The sequence below is a fragment of the Ctenopharyngodon idella genome, chromosome 15 (assembly GCF_019924925.1).
Source record: "Ctenopharyngodon idella isolate HZGC_01 chromosome 15, HZGC01, whole genome shotgun sequence".
In the NCBI taxonomy this organism is placed as follows: domain Eukaryota; kingdom Metazoa; phylum Chordata; class Actinopteri; order Cypriniformes; family Xenocyprididae; genus Ctenopharyngodon; species Ctenopharyngodon idella.
Window position 1 is genome coordinate 32,050,194 of NC_067234.1, and position 18,210 is coordinate 32,068,403.

The 18,210-nt window shown below is 36.6% G+C and overlaps 3 protein-coding genes and 1 long non-coding RNA gene across 11 annotated transcripts in view; 1 reads left to right on the forward strand and 3 right to left on the reverse strand.

The window, feature by feature from the left end:
* Positions 1–5,970, forward strand: part of clstn2b (calsyntenin 2b) — a 72,953-nt gene extending 66,983 nt beyond the window's left edge. Inside the window, exons 13-17 of one of the 5 annotated variants that reach the window (XM_051863942.1) lie at positions 1,056–1,226; positions 1,325–1,440; positions 1,518–1,635; positions 2,497–2,678; positions 5,263–5,970. In XM_051863942.1, the coding sequence (XP_051719902.1) occupies positions 1,056–1,226; positions 1,325–1,440; positions 1,518–1,635; positions 2,497–2,678; positions 5,263–5,433 (758 nt within the window). In that variant the 3' untranslated portion in view covers positions 5,434–5,970. Of the gene's footprint in view, positions 1–1,055; positions 1,227–1,297; positions 1,441–1,517; positions 1,636–2,496; positions 2,679–5,239 lie in introns of all 5 variants that reach the window. The other 4 variants (XM_051863943.1, XM_051863940.1, XM_051863941.1 and 1 more) reach the window with 4 other exon arrangements.
* Positions 1–6,112, reverse strand: part of LOC127496214 (uncharacterized) — a 77,330-nt gene extending 71,218 nt beyond the window's left edge. Inside the window, exons 1-2 of the long non-coding RNA XR_007925266.1 lie at positions 5,965–6,112; positions 4,622–4,681 (exon numbers count right to left, since the gene is read on the reverse strand). This is a non-coding gene — a long non-coding RNA (uncharacterized LOC127496214). The remainder of the gene's footprint in view (positions 1–4,621; positions 4,682–5,964) is intronic.
* Positions 6,113–8,378: 2,266 nt separating this feature from the next.
* On the reverse strand, positions 8,379–11,406 carry LOC127495414 (zinc finger protein 239-like). Of its 2 annotated transcripts, none has more exons than XM_051862243.1 (3): positions 10,823–11,406; positions 10,349–10,529; positions 8,379–10,097 (listed from the first exon to the last, which is right to left on the reverse strand). In XM_051862243.1, exons 2-3 carry the CDS (start codon positions 10,407–10,409, stop codon positions 9,163–9,165), a joined length of 996 nt encoding a protein of 331 aa, XP_051718203.1. In that variant the 5' UTR covers positions 10,410–10,529; positions 10,823–11,406; the 3' UTR covers positions 8,379–9,162. The 2 variants fall into 2 exon arrangements, with proteins under 2 accessions (XP_051718203.1, XP_051718202.1); XM_051862242.1 differs by having other exon boundaries at positions 10,349–10,540; positions 10,823–11,405.
* A 961-nt stretch (positions 11,407–12,367) lies between these two features.
* On the reverse strand, positions 12,368–18,101 carry LOC127495495 (zinc finger protein 501-like). Of its 3 annotated transcripts, XM_051862413.1 has the most exons (4): positions 16,599–17,342; positions 16,447–16,515; positions 16,073–16,206; positions 12,368–15,803 (listed from the first exon to the last, which is right to left on the reverse strand). In XM_051862413.1, exons 3-4 carry the CDS (start codon positions 16,155–16,157, stop codon positions 14,785–14,787), a joined length of 1,104 nt encoding a protein of 367 aa, XP_051718373.1. In that variant the 5' UTR covers positions 16,158–16,206; positions 16,447–16,515; positions 16,599–17,342; the 3' UTR covers positions 12,368–14,784. The 3 variants fall into 3 exon arrangements, with proteins under 3 accessions (XP_051718373.1, XP_051718371.1, XP_051718372.1); XM_051862411.1 differs by lacking the exons at positions 16,447–16,515; positions 16,599–17,342 and adding an exon at positions 17,351–18,101; XM_051862412.1 differs by lacking the exons at positions 16,447–16,515; positions 16,599–17,342 and adding an exon at positions 17,351–18,101 and having other exon boundaries at positions 16,073–16,265.
* Positions 18,102–18,210: the final 109 nt, after the last annotated feature.

Consider the following 18,210-nt stretch of genomic DNA (forward strand, 5'->3'; position numbering starts at 1 on the left):
TGCTAAACTTTACCTTAGGTGTTGCACAAAAGAAAGAAAGTCAAAGGCATGAGGGTGAGTAAATGATGACAGATTTTTGCTTTTTGGGTAAACTATTTCTGCAACAAAAAACAACCTACAAACAAAACCCCCAAACGCAGCACAGAGCACATTATTCACTGACAAACGGCACAGGTGTCATGCTGTTTTGGTGACAAACAACAGAACAACAGTAAATGCAAAAAACATGTTAATAAATCATAAAAGACAGATGCTCACTGCACCTTCCTCACTCTGAACACAAGACATGAGTGTTTCATGAGGATGCTTTTCTAAATCTGAAACACCGCTTCCTCCATTATCCTTAGGGCTTATGTATTTATAACTACATTTTCCTTGCTCTTTCCAAATAAAGTTTTAAGCACTTTTTTCATTAAATTAATACTTTTATTCAGCAAGAATGCATTACAGTGATTAAAAATTACAGTATAAGCATGTCTTTGTAATGTTGCAAAAGGTTTCTACTTCAAAGAAATGCTACTCTTTTGAACTTTCTGTTAATAAAAGAATAAATGAAAAATGTATCCACAAAATTATGAAGCAGCATGACTGTTTTCAATATTGATTTCTTGAGCATCAAATCAGTAAATCAGAATGAGGATCATGTGACACTGAAGACTAGAGTAATGATGCTGAAAATTCAGCTTTGCATCACAGGAATAAATGACATTTTAAAATATATTCAAATAGAAAATAGTTACTTTAAATTTTAATAATATTTCACAATATTGCTGTATTTTTGATCAAATAAATGCAGCCTTTGTAAGTCTAAGAGACTGAACGGTGTACATTTAAAAAAAATAATAATCTTCAAAATATAATGAACATATTAACATATGACTTGCAACATTTACGCCCAAAAATAAAAATTTGGACCAAAAAAATGCATCATATTTGTAGTCCAGATGCACTATATATCATATTTTCGAAAACTATGGGAATTTTGGCAGAGAAAGAGATTTCTTTTCATTATTATTCATGAAGATATCCCACTTGTTTAATCTGTATGTGTGTAGATCATAGTTCGGGTGTACTGAAGAAAATCACGCATAATCTGGACTATTGTGACATCATGGTCTTGGGGGAGGAGTTAAGGGCGGGGCTAGAGAGTCTTGAACTGCAACACAGCGCCTTATTGGGCAAACACCTGGAATACGCCAACTCTAGCACCGGCATGTCCATATATGGTAAAAACACAAACTCTTCAACTTACTTTTGTTTTTCCCAATACAAAGTCCTTATATTATATCTGTTTTAGGTGTGGACTCTATTTCTCACTACACAGAGGTGATCAGACAGGTGCGTTATCAGAACCGCCAGGCTGTCGATTCTGTCCGCACCTTCAGACTCACCTGTTCTGAGCTCAATGGACGTTACACCAGCGATCAGTATACATTACAGGTGAGAATCAAACATCCACAATAACTAAGCCACGGCTCTGATCTATGACCTAAAGTTGCTCTCTATCACTATCCAAGGTCAACATCCTTCACAGTGAGGAAGCTGTGGAACATGTCAATCATGCAATGGCCCCACCCAAATACGTTCAAATTATTCATCCTGCAATTATAGAATCTAACAACTACTACAACTTAGGTGAGTGTCTGTAATTGTGTTCATATTGATATAATAAGGTAAATATTATCATGAAAAGAACCATTAATGAAATCATTAAGGCCCTGTTTAAACCTGGTATTAAGATGCATTTTGGTTGATCGGATCACAAGTGGATGACGCTAAAAATACAGGTGTAAACGGGGTCTAAAACGTTTTGAGCTTGTCCACTTTCGACCACTTCCAGAGGTAGTTGAAAACGCATTCGACTGCATTGCTTTCATATGTTCGAACAGCCACTAAAGTCCGCCTACTCTCCGCCTACTGACCTAATGCGTAAACATTATGGGAAGTGCGCTAGCCAGAAGGGATTTAAACTGTTGGCTGAAGACCCAAGTTTGGTTTGGAGACAAAAAACGTACCCAACACAATGTACAATCTCTCAACATTCCTGATTTCTAACACGCACTCACAGCATTTGGCTGGTCTTGTGGCTGTCAGAGCAGAAACGAAAGCTGCTGCTCTCTGTATGTTTTTTCGTCATCTCCTTTAGTGTTAGCGTTCATATGTAAATTGCGCGAGCTTATTTCATCCATTAGATCGAAAGATCTAAAAAAGCTCATACATTTACCTGCCCATACATACATACCTGCCCTTGAAGAAATCAGGACAGAAGTGGTTGAAAGTGGACAAAAGAGACAGATTAAAACACCTGGTGTAAACGGGAATGTGTCTCCCTCGTCTACTTGTGATCCAATCGACTAAAACGCATCTTAATACCAGGTGTAAGAATTGATACAAGAACCTGAATCATCATTACAACTGATTAACAAACATGGCAATATGACATCTACTCTAAAGTCTACAGGGTCTAAGATTCAGATGCATTTACTGACTTTCCAGCTGTACCTGCCATTGCTACTGCAGTCATTGTGGTGTGTATCGCCGCCCTGCTGGTGGTGCTTCTGGGTGTTTACCGCCTCAACCAACCACAAAACAAAGACAACATACACACGCACACACTGCCAGAGAAACAAGCGGACTGTGACGGCTCCTCTCTCTCCATCACTGTCAACCCACTGGAGGTAAGACAAACCGTCTACAACCAACACAAGATATAATAATGTAAAGAAGCTGCCAAAATGTTGATGCCTGTCAAACTGTCACAGCATGCACGAGTCTCCATGAAAACTAAAAACTTGTTTTTACAGCTGACAGGAGTGCACAGCAAAGTAACACAATGAGCTAGAGCTGAACAACTGCTCTGAACACTGTAGTTTATAAGAAACTAAAGTACTAAAGTTATGTGCAAGATCAGCAAACAAGTATCCTAACTGATGACCATGATTTTGCCATGAAGTTGGACATTTTTCTCAATCAATTTCCCTGTTGGTCCTGGATTGGAACAAACTGGAACATTACTATATGACAGATTTGAGTGTTAGTGCTTAAATAACATTCTTACCAACCTAACCATTCCCTCTCTGTTTTTAGAAGTAGTTAAAGAGTTAGTTCACCCAAAAATGAAAATTCTGTCATTAATTACTCACCCTCATGTCGTTCCACACCTGTAAGACTTTCGTTCATCTTTGGAACACAAATGAAGATCTTTTTGATGAAATCTGAGAGATTTCTGTCCCTCCATAGACTGCTACCAACTGATATTTTGACGCTTCAAAAAGTTCATTGTAAATCTAATCCATATGAATTGAACAGTTTAGTCTAAATTTTTTGAAGAGACTTGATCGCTTTATATGATGAACAGATTTAATTTAGGCATTTGTTCACATATAAACAGCAAACATATAAACAGAAGCTCAACCGAACCTACTTGATGTGCGAGAACAAACCTCTTCTGGAAACTCGTATGTGCTGCGTAACACGAGAATGAACCTCATTGGTTCTTGCGGAAGCTCAAAAGTGCTGCGTAACACGAGAATGAACCTCATTGGTTCTTGTGGAAGCTCAAACGTGCTGCGTAACACTAGAATGAACCTCATTGGTTCCTTTGCGGAAGCTCAAAAGTGCTGCGTAACATCAGAATGAACCTCATTGGTTCTTGCAGAAGCTCAAATGTGCTGCATAACACAAGAATGAACCTCATTGGTTCTTGCAGAAGCTCAAACGTGCTGCTTTACACAAGAATGAACCACATTGGTTCTTGCACGTCAAGCAAACATGCTTGAGCTTCAGTTTACCACAACTGATGTGTGTGTTGATGAATGTTTATATGTTAATAAAAGTCTAAATTGAATCTGTTCATCATATAAAGCGATTGTTTCTCTTCAGAAGATTTTGGACTATACCTCTCAATTCATATAGATTACTTTTACAATCTCTTTATGGACTTTGAAACATCAAAGTTTAAGTTGTGTAGCTGTCAATGGAGGGACAGAAATCTCTCAGATTTCATTAAAAAGACCTTTATTTTGTGTCGACATGAAGGTGAGTAATAAATTACATGATTTTAATTTTTTGGGTGAACTAACCCTTTAATGTTTAAAAAATGGATTGTGAACCAGGGCTATGATTGTTTGGGAGCAGTGTTATTCCAGGACCAACACAAAAGGACAAAATTATGGTTACCCTTACCATCTATCATACCAAAACAAAATCTGGGTTACAGTGAGGCACTTTCAAAAGAAAGGAATATGGCCAATCTGAAACATTAAAACACTCAGAGTTTCAGTAGCCATATGATGTAAAACATATAACATGATTTAAAAAAAGAGAAAAGTTGCTTACAAATCTTTTGTGTAATTTACAACATTGTCTTGACAACAGAACTCCATATACCCTAAAATAACTGCTAAAGTAACTGTAAAAAACTGTTTAAGATAAATTACCATGTGTTTTTATAAAATTATAAGCTTTACATTTCTGCTTTTAAAACTTCAAAAATTGTCCCCATTTTTTCCATGGTAATTGCCTCATTGTAGCCTCAATTTGTGCTTTAAGGAGGAACAAGTCAAAATTAATTTTTGTCTTACTTTTCACATTTATGTCGGCCCAAACCCATTTGACTTACTTTCTTCCTGAATGTTCACAACTGCAATGAATTTCCTTGGCTCATCATCAACACAAAATCCTGTGAAAATAAATCAAGAAAACATAGTGACAAGTGTTGTAATGGTTAGAAACCAACTCAATATTATTACAACTGAGAAAAAATAATGTTTAAGTGTTCAGTAACCAAATTTTGAAGCATGTTCATGATGCTTTTTTTGTTAAAATGAACGTGGATGAGGACTAGGGCTGTCAAAACCAACAAAAAAACACCATAAAAACACTATGAAAGTAGTCCATATGACTCATACGCTTTATTCCAAGTCTTTTGAAGTTGTAGACAACTTTATGTGTGGAACAGACTGATATTGATTTGTTATTTACTAAAAGTCCAGCTCAACAGCCGTAGTCACCATTCAAGTTCATTGTTTGGAAAAGAGCAGCTTTGACATATAGCTATAAATATCTCCTTTTGTGTTCCACGGAAGAAGGAAAGTCACGAGGTTTCCAAAACTCTTAATGTGATTAAATGAAGACGATTCATTTCAGATCTTTTGTTTCTTTTTCATTTCAAACAATGCACTCTGAATGAGAGTAACCAGATGAATGGAAAGAATCTGAATAAATCTGTTTATCACAGCAGATTACGTTGGTTAATTCTAGACCTTTCAGGAGCTTCAGTCAGCAGAAGAAGTAACTGAGGAGGAAGAAGATGAGGAAGAGGAATGTGATATCTCAAGTACCGAATCAGACAGTGATGAAGAGGAAGCTACCACGTCTTTCATACATCATCAAACCAGGATGCAATGGGGAAAAGCATCATTACACTGCTGAAAACACTCTCAAAACACAACGCTCTACCTGTAGCATCGTAGTGACCTGCAATACGAGCGAGTTTACATGCAAACACACACAAACATGCTCTGAAAAGACTCCTCGCTGGTTCGAAGCGGCTCTGATCCTTTGTGAAACTGTTTTGGTGTGAGATGACAAACTAATAAAAGTCCTGCATCCAGTCTGATCCCTTTATGCTCTCTGTCTCTACCGCTGGAGGACAATAACAGAAGGTATGAGACAGTAGAACAAGTTTCTTTTTTGAGGCCTCTTCAGTTCATCTCATTTGATGTGAAATTTTCATCCTTCACCCTGAAATTTAGCTGTAATAACTGGCGGTGAAAAAGTTGTCATCATGAGTCTTGTACATTTTTATAAATCCGTGCGTGCCCCCTTTAAATGTTGTCTTAGTACTATACAGCTACTCTGTGTAACATGGCGGTGCGTTTTGTGTGCGAGTGGTTTTGTAAATGAATGTTCACTCATTATAAAGTGCGAATGAATGAATTATGTGTATTTGTATTATCTTACCGACTTTTTTGTGGTCGCTGCTGCACTTTCTGTACATGGGTCAATAAAATGGTTTTAAGAAATGAGTAGTCTCATTTTTATTACTCTTTCACATGGCTGTCAAATGTTTTCTGTACTGGAATTAAAATAAAATGTATGAACGTCGAACTGGCACCTCAAACGGCTGCGAACGCGCACAAACAAAATGTGTAATACAACAGCGCCGTCTCGTGGTGCGTCACACGTAGCACGTTGATAGCGTCATGACGTCAGATTACTGTCCTCGGGGGTATATTGTAGCTTGTATGTAGTAATATAAAACAACTAATTGGAATTTTTGTATGCTAAAACATTTTGATGTAAAGCCACTAAATAAAATAAATAAATACGTAAAATAACAGAAAAAGTACTGGCAGCTTATTACCCGGCCATTATCCAGTAATTTTACGGACATTTCCGTTAACGCTATCGACGCAATAAAGTTCAAAATTCAAAATACAGGTAAAGACCTGTAAATAAATAAATAAGGAAAATTCCCTCAAATTAATACAGTACAATTAATATTTTTTATGTATAATACATTCTTAAATAAAGACATGTTCCTAAACTATGACATTCTACACTGTGGACACTCAAACTGGTTTAACAAGGAGTATTTATTAATAATAATACTCGCAGATAACCATGCTCACATTAAAAAAAAAAAAAAAATAGCAGATTCCTATTGTGACAAATTTCACATGTAGTCAAAGCACATGTAGTTAAATGGTTAGTTCACCCAAAAATGAAAATTTCTGTCATTAATTACTCACCCTCATGTCGTTCCACACCAGTAAGACTTTTGTTCATCTTCGGAACACAAATGAAGATATTTTTGATGAAATCTTCTTTCTGTTCCTCCACTGACAGCCTATGCAACTACCACTTTCAAGGCCTTTAATTGCCTTGCATTAAAACAATAAAAACAAACCATACACACACAACATGAGTGAGGATTTAGGACGATACAGAAGAGGTTTCATGTGTAGCCCAGAATAATTCACTGAATTGCTAAAATCGTGGAAAATCAGGTGAGCAGCTCCACACAATACAAAGCCAACATAATTTATGGGCTTACGTATCCTCTCATTCTCTCAAACGTTCCATATTCTCGATGTAACATTTTTGTTTGGCAAATTATTTCTATTGTAAACATGGCTTTGTATTTCACTTGTGTATTGAACAGCACATTCCAGGGCCCAGTTTTATGGCACGGCCCCTCTCTGACTGGTTTACTACATTTTGATTGGATCTGGTTTGACAAGCACAAACAAATGTCCACTTCCATCAAATAAGGACGACTGCCAGACACCGCAAGAAGACGACCTCTAGAACCAAACGCAGGACTTCTCATTGGTCCACAAGCAGTTTTCTGCCCTTCACCCATCCTAAGACTAATCTCTAAAGTTTAGGCCTGGACCGCCATAAAAATTCCATTGGAGGATTTTTTGGATGCAAAGAGAGCCCACAAGAAACTGATATGTTGTGTGGGGGGCTTTGCTTGCTTTAAGTTAAAGGGTTAGTTCACCCAAAAATGAAACTTCTGTCATTAATTACTCACCCTCATGTCGTTCCACACCCGTAAGACCTTCGTTCATCTTCAGAACACAAATTAAGATATTTTTGATGAAGTAGAAAGCAACAAAATTACCACATTTAAGGTCCAGAAAAGTAGTTAAATAGTCCATGTGACTACAGTGGTTCAACCTTAATGTTATGAAGCGACGAGAATACTTCTTGTGTGCAAAAACAAAACAAAAGTAACTTTATTCAACAAATTTGTCTCTCCCCAGTCATTCTCCTATGCCGTTTTCGTTGCAGCACTTCCAGTTTCTACGTTAGAACGGCGGCTCAGTATTGGCCAACGCTGTTCATGTGAGCAGCGTGAGGCATGCGTGTGATGCTGACGCAAGAGCCGGCAAATACCGAGCCGGCGTCGGACGTAAACACGGAAGTGCTGAACTTAATTCACTGCTTCAACTGTGTATGGGAAGAGACGGATTTGTTGAATAAAGATTTTATTTTTGTTTTGTTTTTGCGCACAAAAAGTATTCTTGTTACTTAATATAAGGTCGAACCACTGCAGTCACGTTGACTATTTTAACCATGTTTTTACTACTTTTCTGGACCTTGAATGTGGTAATTTCATTGCTTTCTATGGAGGATAAAAAAAAAACTCTTAGATTTCACCAAAAATATCTTAATTTGTGTTCTGAAGATGAACGAAGGTCTTACGGTTGTGGAACGACAAGGGTATTTAATTACAGAAATTTCATTTTTTAGTAAACCAACCTTTTAATTGCATTATATAAATCCCAGCATGTTTCAGATAAATTCACAAGTTATATTACAGAAAAAAATATGGTAGCAAGAAAAAAAAAAAATCTACAGAGATGTTGTCAATGAAATAGTCATTTTATTTTTGTCATACAGAGCCTATAGACAGCTTTGATGTTGCAGAGAAATGTATATGAAAACAGTTTTCACGGAAAGACAGTTAAAAACAGTTAAAAAAAAAATTAAGTTAAAAAACTGAGGGCATCGTTTCATACTGACTAATGACTGTTTTTGTTATATATTTGTTTCAGGCATTCAGCACAAAATAAAAGATTAAAGTGATTCAATACTTTTGCAGTTCCCCAAACATTTCTTAAAAAAAAAAAAAATAAATAAATTATATATATATATATATATATATATATATATATATATATATATATATATATATATATATATATATATATATAATAAAAAAATACCTCCATAAATTGTCTGACATTTCTATGCAAGCTTGTTTCCGACACTGAATAAAAAAAAAAATTAAAAAAAAAAAAAAAAGGTTTTTAATCTCACAATTCTGACTTTTTTCTCAGATTTTCATGATATAAAAACAAAAATTGTGTGTTATAAAGTCAGAATTTACTTTTTTCCCCCTCGCATTATAACACAATCTCACAATTCTGAGAAAAAAAAAGTCAGAATTGTGAGATATAAACTCATAATAGCTAGAACAAAAAAAACTTCAGAATTGTGACTTTATTATACTTGACTTGACTATATATAAAAGTTAATTTTTTTCTTTTAAACTGTTTTATTCCATGACAGAATCAAACTTCTATACATTTCACAGCAACTCTAAACTACACATTTACTTTGAATATCGGACCTGAAGTCATTTGGTCACTGTGACGCACAACGATGCTTTTTAATATGAGACACTAGATTCCTTAACTGCCCAAAGCTCTTCCCACACGGAGGGCAGTGGAACGGCTTCACTCCGGTATGAACTCGCTCATGTACTTTCACGTATCCTGAAGCGCTGAAACTCTTGTCACAATACGAGCACTTGTAAGGTCTTTCTCCAGTATGGATTCTCTGGTGAACTTGCAGGTATCTAGCGGTAAGAAAGGTCCTCCCACATTCACCACATTCATGATCCTTCTGGTCAGTGTGTGTTTTCTGGTGCAGTTTGAAATGATCCAGCCTTGAAAAACTCTTTCCACAGAGAAAACACGAGTGTGGTTTAACACCTGTATGAAAAGCTAGGTGTTTTTTGAGGTAAGATTTTGAAATAAAATCTTTACCGCACTGATCACAGCTAAATGGCTTTTCTCCAGAATGAACACGCAGATGATTACTGAAAGCTTTGGTGCATTTGAAACTCTTCTCACACTGAGTACAGCGGTGCGGCTTCTCTCCGGTATGAACACGCTCATGTACTTTCAGGCTTCCAGACTGACGGAAACTTTTATCGCAGAAAGAACACACATAAGGCCTCTCATCTGAATGGACTTTCAGGTGTGTTTTTAGATTTGCTGGTGAAATAAAGTCTTTGCCACACTGATCACAGCTGAATGGCTTTTCTCCAGAGTGAACGTGCAGATGATAACAGAGACCTGCTTTACGAGTAAAACTCTTCCCACACTGAGTGCATGTGTACGGTTTCTCTCCAGTGTGAACTCTTATATGTTTGTTAAGTTGTGCTTCATTTTGGAAACTCTTCCCACACTGTGAGCAGGTGTGCAGCTTTTTGGCTTTTGTTCCTGGAGTTTTGAAGTCATGTTTCTCCTCCACTTCATCCATTTCATGTCTTTGCTCCATCACTTCCATTTGGTCTAAAATAAACATTTAGAATCAGTTCAAGGATGTGAAAGTTTAGGTGAACAAAAGATCAGGTCTGTTTGAGTATACAGCATTAGATCTTTGATGTGGCAAAGGTTAGTTCTGTCATTCACTTGTTAGTGTGATTAAAATGTGGATGACAACTGTTTTATATAAGGTTATGAACACATTGATGCATTTCTGTATCATTTATTATCCATATGCTTATTTCACAGCTACCAAAGACTGAAAATTAGACACTAACCAGTTTGTTCCTCAGATGATGAATCACTCAAGTCTTCAATCTCCTCTTTAATAAACTCCATCTTTAAAAGTCACACAGATTTCAGCTGCTACACCTGGAGTTTGTCCTTCTCTTGTAGGATGATGTAAATGTTCCCAGTATTTATTGGTGAATTGTTGTGGGAGGGGCTTGTGACCTGATACTGACGCCCATCTGGAAAAATCAAAAATAAGTAACTTAATTTTTTACTTGATTTAAACGGAAATAAGTGAACATGTTCGCTAGTAGTAATATAGAGTATTTTGGTAAGGTTGTGTATATTATTAGCATATAAACAGCTCTAAACGAAGACAGCTCATCTATGCCTTTTAAATAAGGATGAAACAGTATGAATTAATATATAAACTAAAATTAAATCTAATACAGACAACATAAACACATTTCATACACAATATAAACAGCAACTTCCGGGGGGGAAGAGAAATCATCTCTCACCTGTGGCAACTACGGCATATCCAGCGAATAATCCACAAATATCCTTCACTGAAACTCGTACACGATCAGCTACAGCCTCATCGATTAATATTAACCACCACTTCACAAAACTTTCAGCATTTAAATCTCGCGCATCCTGTTTGTTTGTTTTTTCCACATGGAACTTCTTCTGCGTATTCCGCACCATATATAGGCAAATGCCGCCACCTAGTGTTCCTTTTCTCACTTGGATGATAGTTTCGCCTTAAAATAAATTAATTAATTAAAGTTTATTATTTCGGGTTCACACAATGCTATATTTCTGGCTGCTGCGTGTTCAGCTCCCACGCCATAAATAATTTATATTTATCTTCTAGTAGATAAAGCTTTGTTTACTGTTCATCCAAAACCTTTTTTTTTTTTTTTTTGATTACTTTTATACTCCCAGCAGTCTTCTAATACTGTCTTAGTTTGATGCTTTTTAGTCTCCAATATGTCAGAGTGATTTTGCTTCTTCTGTCGCTATTATTTGAAGTATGTTGAAGGTGCTTATTCTTAACGCTTAAGCCTGTATTAAATCCATTATTAAATTGCTGCTGCTCTGTAAATTGGACACCCACAATCAATAATGGGTCTTGACATACCTCTATAGCTTATATGTTCATCAGTTGTTGTTTTTATCTGCACCCCATCAACATCCTGAAATGACCCATCATGTTTACAACTTTTTTTGCTTTTATTCTCTATCATGTTTATGTATTCTCCATGTGTATTTGCTATCAAACCATAACCACGAATACTTAAAAACTGATGCTCTTTCGTGGACTTCCATACAGGAAAATGTTTGATGTTTTCAGGAATATTTTTTCTTGAGAAACAGGCTACATGCAATTTGATTTACTAACAGATAACTTGAAACCCCGTGTTATGGACCATCTTTCCACCTTTGTTTTGAAAGACTTTTGTTGTATATACTATTCCTTCTTTTCCATGATGTGCCATCATCAGCATATAAAGCAGCTCCGATTCCTAAATCTATTCCCTCAAAAAATGTCAAAATGTCACCTACTGGAGTGTAGAGAATTGCGTACTGACCCTGTTATTTTGGCTTATATTACTTTATCAACTTATTCAGGCTTTGTGTAGGAGAACCCGATAGCAGGGGCGTCACCGCACTTTTAAACTTGAAATAAATAAATCAATAAATAATTAGTGTGTCACTCTCACAACTGTGCAAATGCAGGCCTATCTTTGTGGGTCCAGTGGAAGTACATGAGAAAGTTGTACTAAACCTCCACATTTGGTCTGATATTTCAAGGCTTCTTTATGATGAAGTGAAAATATGGAGTAGATTTGTAAAAAAAAAAAAAAAAAACTCCAGATTCAGATGATAAATGTCTTGTAATTTAACTTAAATTAAAAAGATCTCAAATCAAATTATAAACCAGTGATTGCTCAGCATCAGAATTGTTTTTGTCCTGTAAATCCATCTTATTTGTACACACAAGTCAATGCAAAATATTTAGTGAAATCTTTTAACTATCTGAAAATAAAGAAAACAATCAATTGTGTTTTTCACAGTTTGTTTATTGTTCAATATTTTTCAGCTTCTATTATTTTGGTACCTGAGGTACCGTACCTCAATGTTCGACAGGAGTCAATAATAAATAAGAAAACAGGACACTGACCTCTTTGTATGATACAAACAAGACCAGATCATTCTGTCTGGGTTGATTTTACAATACTGTACATCTTATTACAGTTTTACTGTTCAAACTCACTTCAATCAATCACAGATAATTCAAGAAAAGATGTTGTATTTCCTCATAGTTTTATGTACAATCAGAACACATACAAATGACTTTATTTACACTGTAAAAGTTGTTGACTAGGTGAAGCTTCAACTCTTAAGTCTTTTTAGTTCTCCAAGTATTTCAACAAATTCACAGTATTAAACTAGATAAGATTGTGCTTTTGGGAGTAACTCCATATTTTCCTTATCTCACACAATTTACTTTAATGTACACCGATGAGCCAAAACATTATAACCACCGGTACAATATGCTGTTGATCCTCCGCCTGCTACTAAAACAGTGCAAACCCATCGAGGCATGGACTCTATGAGACCTCTGAATGTGTCCTGTGGTTTCTGCCACAAAGATGTTAGCAGCAGATCCTGTGAGGAGGAGCCGCTGTGGATCGAACTTGTTGGTCCAGCACATCCTATAGATGCTCAATTGGATTTTGGAGGCCAGGGCAACACCTTGAACTCTTCATCATGGTCCTCAAACCATTCCTGAACAATGTGTGCAGGGTGCATTATCCTGCTGAAAGAGGCCACTTCCACCACTGTTATGAAGGGGTGTACCAAGTCTACAATAATCTTTAGGAAAGTGGCACGTGTCAAATTGACGTCGACATTAATGACCAGACCCAGGGTTTCCCAGCAAAACATTGGCCAGAGCGTCACACTCCTTTCACCGGCTTGTCGTCATCCCTCAGTTCACCCTGGTGCCATCACTTCCCCGGGTAAACGCTGCACACGTACATGGCCATCCACATCTAGCCTTCATTGTCCTCGTGCATCAATGAGCCTTGGGCGCCCAAAACCCTGTTGCCAGTTTGTGTTTGTCCCTCCTCAGACACTGTTGGTAAATTCTCACCACTGCTGACTGGTAGCAACACACAAGTCTCTCCGTTTCAGAGATACTCTGACCCAGTCGCCTTGCCATTACAATTTGGCCCTTGTCAAAGCTGCTCAGATCTTTATTCCTGCCCATATCTCCTGCATCCAACACATTAGCTGGGTTTCCATTACAGATTTGCGCAAAACTTTTGTGATATTTTCTAAAAAACTATTGCGAAATAATGGCTTTTACCATTAACTGATGTTATGCGACTAAAATGTAATTTTTTCCTCTCGTGGTAATTCCAAAAATCATGAGAACAGATGATAGTAGGTTTAAGTATATCGCAGACACTGCATTAGCCATTATTTTTAATTGAAGGAGACGTGTTAATGGCAAGAAAAGCCCCTTAAACTTTGGAGCGGCCACGTATGAGGTATATCTGAGTGTTTCTCCCTCATATCTGCTTCGAGATCTTGATAAACTGTGACTTTTCTTTGTTGTTTAGAATCCAGTGTTCCTGTAATTCTTTTGTCTTTTATGAGTTTAATAAAGAACTCTGTCTCGTCTTCTGTCCAAACATACCGCGCCATCTTTAAAGAATGATCGACTCTTACGTACGCCACGTGACCTGTAAATGCGGAAAAACTGTTTCTATAATGCAGTTTTGCAAAATATTCCTATTTCGAATTGCCTGAAAAACCACCTCATGCGAGCGTAAAAGCTTTTTTGCAATATTTGGGAGTTTTTGTGAAATTAACATTAGGTGTACTTTCAATTCGCAATTTCAATTTGCACAATTTGAAGGGTAATGGAAACGGAGCTATTGATTACAAGAACTGATTGTTTGCTTACCATCCAATCTACCAGAACTTAAATGGTCAGTTCACCCAAAAATAAAAATTCTGTCATTAATTATCCACCCTTGTGTCGCTCCACATCCGTAAGACCTTCGTTCATCTTCCGAACACAAATTAAGCGGTAAATTATGTTTTTTTTTTGCACAAACAAAGCACTCGTGTCGCTTCATAAAATTGAGTTTAAGCCACTGGAGTCACATGGAGTACTGTAATAATGTCATTCCTAACTTTCTGGACCTTGTATTGGTAGTTGCGTTGAATCTCTATGGAGGGACAGAAACCTTTCAGACTTCATCAAAAAGATCTTAATTTTTGTTCTGAAGATGAACGATGGTCTTACGGATGTGGAACGACACAAAGGTGAGTAATTAATGACAGAATTTTCATTTTTGGGTGAACTAACCCTTTAAAATGTGGCCTTGTTAGGAGATAATAAACGATATTCGCATCTTCTGTAACTGGTCATAAGTGTATTTGACATGAAAATGAATGTTGCTCACTGTGACGACTTCTTACATTTTTTCATATGCGTGAGAAGGCTTGGTAAATGTCTAAAGCTCTTCTCACATGGAGGGCAGTAGTACGGCTTCTCTCCAGTGTGAACTCGCTCATGTGATTTCAGGTGCTCCAACCGAGAGAAACTCTTTTCACAGTACGAGCACTTGAAAGGTCTTTCTCCAGTATGAATTCTCTGGTGCCGTTTCAAATGGACGTCTGTAACGAAGCTCTTCCCACACTCACAACACACATGATCCCTCACACCGCTATGTACCTTCTGATGTCGTTTATAATGAGACATCCGTGAAAATCTCTTTCCACAAAAAGAGCACGCATAAGGCCTCTCGTTTGTATGAATTTTTAGATGTTCTTTAAGATTTGATGATGAATTAAAATCTTTACCACACTGATCACAGTTAAATGGCTTTTCTCCAGCATGAACACGCAGGTGAATTTTGAAAACTGTTGCTTTCCTGAAACTCTTCCCACACTGAGTGCAGCGGAGTGGCTTCTTTCCAGTATGAACCCGCTGATGTGCTTTCAGGTGTGTAGACATAGTGAACCTCTTGTCACACGATGAGCACTGGTAAGGTTTTTCTCCAGTATGAATTCTTTGGTGCCGTTTCAGATGCTCAGCTCTAGTAAAGCTCTTCCCGCACTCAAAGCACACATGATCTCTCACACCGGTGTGTGTTTTCTGGTGCTGTTTACAACTGCTCAGCCTTGAAAAACTCTTTCCACAGAGAGAACACAAGTGAGGGCTCTTGTCTGAATTAACTTTCAGGTGTTTATTTCGTTGTGATAATGAATTTAACTTTTTACCACACTGATTACCGTTAAATGTCTTTTCTCCAGAGTGACAGAGCAGATGATTACTGAGACTTGATGTACAAGAAATACTCTTCCCACACTGAGAGCAAGTGTGCAGCTTTTTGGCATTTTCTCTTTGAGTTTTGCAGTCGCAATGTTCCTCCTTCACGTCATTCAGTTTATGTCTTTGTTTCACTTCCATCATGTCTAAAATACAATATTACATGGTTAAAATCAGTTCAACTGAAACTGTTTTAACAGCAAAAAAGCAAGAGACATCAGGTGATGTCTAGAATATCAAGTATCTGATCTTTGATGTGACAAGTCATTAGTGTAAAAATGTGGATGACAGAAGTACAGATATACAAAGTTATGATCATTTAGATGAACTTATGGGTCATAAATATGTTATGTAAATACTAAAGCTTTAATGTTTCTCACCAGTCAACAATGAAGAATCAAGAATGGACACCAACCTGTTTGTTCCTCAGCATCTTCATGTTTTATTCTGGATGGTTCTGGATCACTCATATCTTCAATCTCCTCTTTAACAATCGCCATTTTTAATGTTTTTAACACAGATTTCAGCTGCTACACCTGGAGTTTGTCCCTGTAGGATGAAGGGAATATTCCCAGTATTGGTGAATTGTTGTAGGAGGGGCACCAGATCTGGCAAATTCAAATATAAGTTATTGAATTTATACTAAATTATTTTAATTACATTTAAATTAGGTACCATGTGTTTTCTGTTAGAAATATAGAGTATTTTGATATAGCATTTAAAACAAGTTTTAATTCTTCTTCATACTCTTGACAGAAATTACAGGCCCATCATGTTTAACCGAGTTACCGAAAAGCATCTTTGTCTCCAAAAGTTCTCGGTTTTCTCCTCAATAATTATGGTGATGTCTGAGATCTCCTGTAAATTGGCACATTAATCACATTTCATCGGGCTGAGACAGGTAATAATGATTAATAATAAAGTCTGGGAACATCTCTCACATGCAGACTGGAAATATTATACAATGAGCAGCTTCCAATGGTGAGGGTGAAGACTGAACACTCGCCTTTCGCGCTTTTCTCTTCTGCGCATCCTCAGTGCGCGCGGTGCCATTCTTAAAGGGGTCGCATATTCTCAGGTAAATCACATCTCATTGCTGTGTTTGATATAAAACTTCCAGAAAATGACTTACTAATGATACTACAGCCTTAGTACATTTGCTCACATTGTTATGTCTTTTCATGGCCTTTCACAACATCATCACACCCAACAGTTTATCTGGAAGATTTACATTATGTTTATTGGTGTCAGTTTTAATGTTACAATAGCGTTAAACATTAAAATTAGAAACAGTATTTCTAACACTAAAACACTTGTTCACCTAATTTACACCAAATATCTCCTGATTATTCGAAATACTTGTTTCATTTTTGTCAGTAGTCTGGCAGAAATAACAATGTCTGAGAAAAAACAACAGATAAGCCAGATCAGTGTAAGTTGCAATTTATTATTACTCTTATAAGTAATGTAAAATACCGATAAGTAAAATAAAACGTATATATAGGCTATATAGAGTAGGCTAATCCTGGAGCTCAGTCCACAAAAAAAATCTGTTTATGTCCCACTGATGGATTAGCGGTGGACCTTCATGCTTCCCTTTCTCTTTAAAAATCGTACGTTTCCGTACGAATTTACATGAAATCGCAACATGGTAAAATAATTACGTTTCTCAATAATCCTGTGCGTGCCTTACCTTTTGGAAACACGCTGCTTGAAGCTTGAGCTTCGAGACCTTTGTGAATCATTTGTTTTGAAACAGTGATTCGGAGCGAGAATCAAACTGCCAGTGTCACGTGATCTCAGTAAGCGAGGCTTCTGAAGTACCCATGAACCAGTGTCTGTATTTTTATCTTATCTCGGATCAATTTTATAAATTTGTAGTCATTTAATGTACACATTTGTATAATAAAACTTAAGAGTTGTAGTTAAAAGTCTCTTAATGGTCTGATTAACCAAGCTCTCCATTAAACAAACCCTAATTTAATAAAATAACAGACACTTCATATTTAGTAATGTTATATGAGTTTTTAAATTGCATTTAATAGATTTTACCTTCAATAAAACATTTTGACTGTTTTTATGCACGTTTGGGATGAGTTTTTGCTGCACTTGTGTTTTGAGATAAATAAGCTATATATGGTAAATTAGAATGAAAAACAAAAAAAACGATATAGACCACATTAAAGTATACAAATGTAAGGATTAAAAGTGAACGAAAGGAGGAAAATAAGCACTTATGCAAAAAAATAAATAAATAAATAAATTTAAAACGCGTCAGACATGTACGGTAACCAGGAAGGGACATGTTAAGTTCCCTATTCTGTAGTGTCCAAGACAAAACAAAACGACCTTCCCGGTCACCTTGTACGTACTTCAGAGAACCACAAAGTGGCGCCATTATTCCGCAAACTGAATGATACAAAACTGAAAATCGATTAGTATTATGATGAATAAATCAGCAGGTTCAGCTAAAACTCAATGTGATCATCTGAAAACAGGTTTACAAAAATGTTGCCACATCAGAATCGGTATAAATTTTTAAAGCAAGTGAGA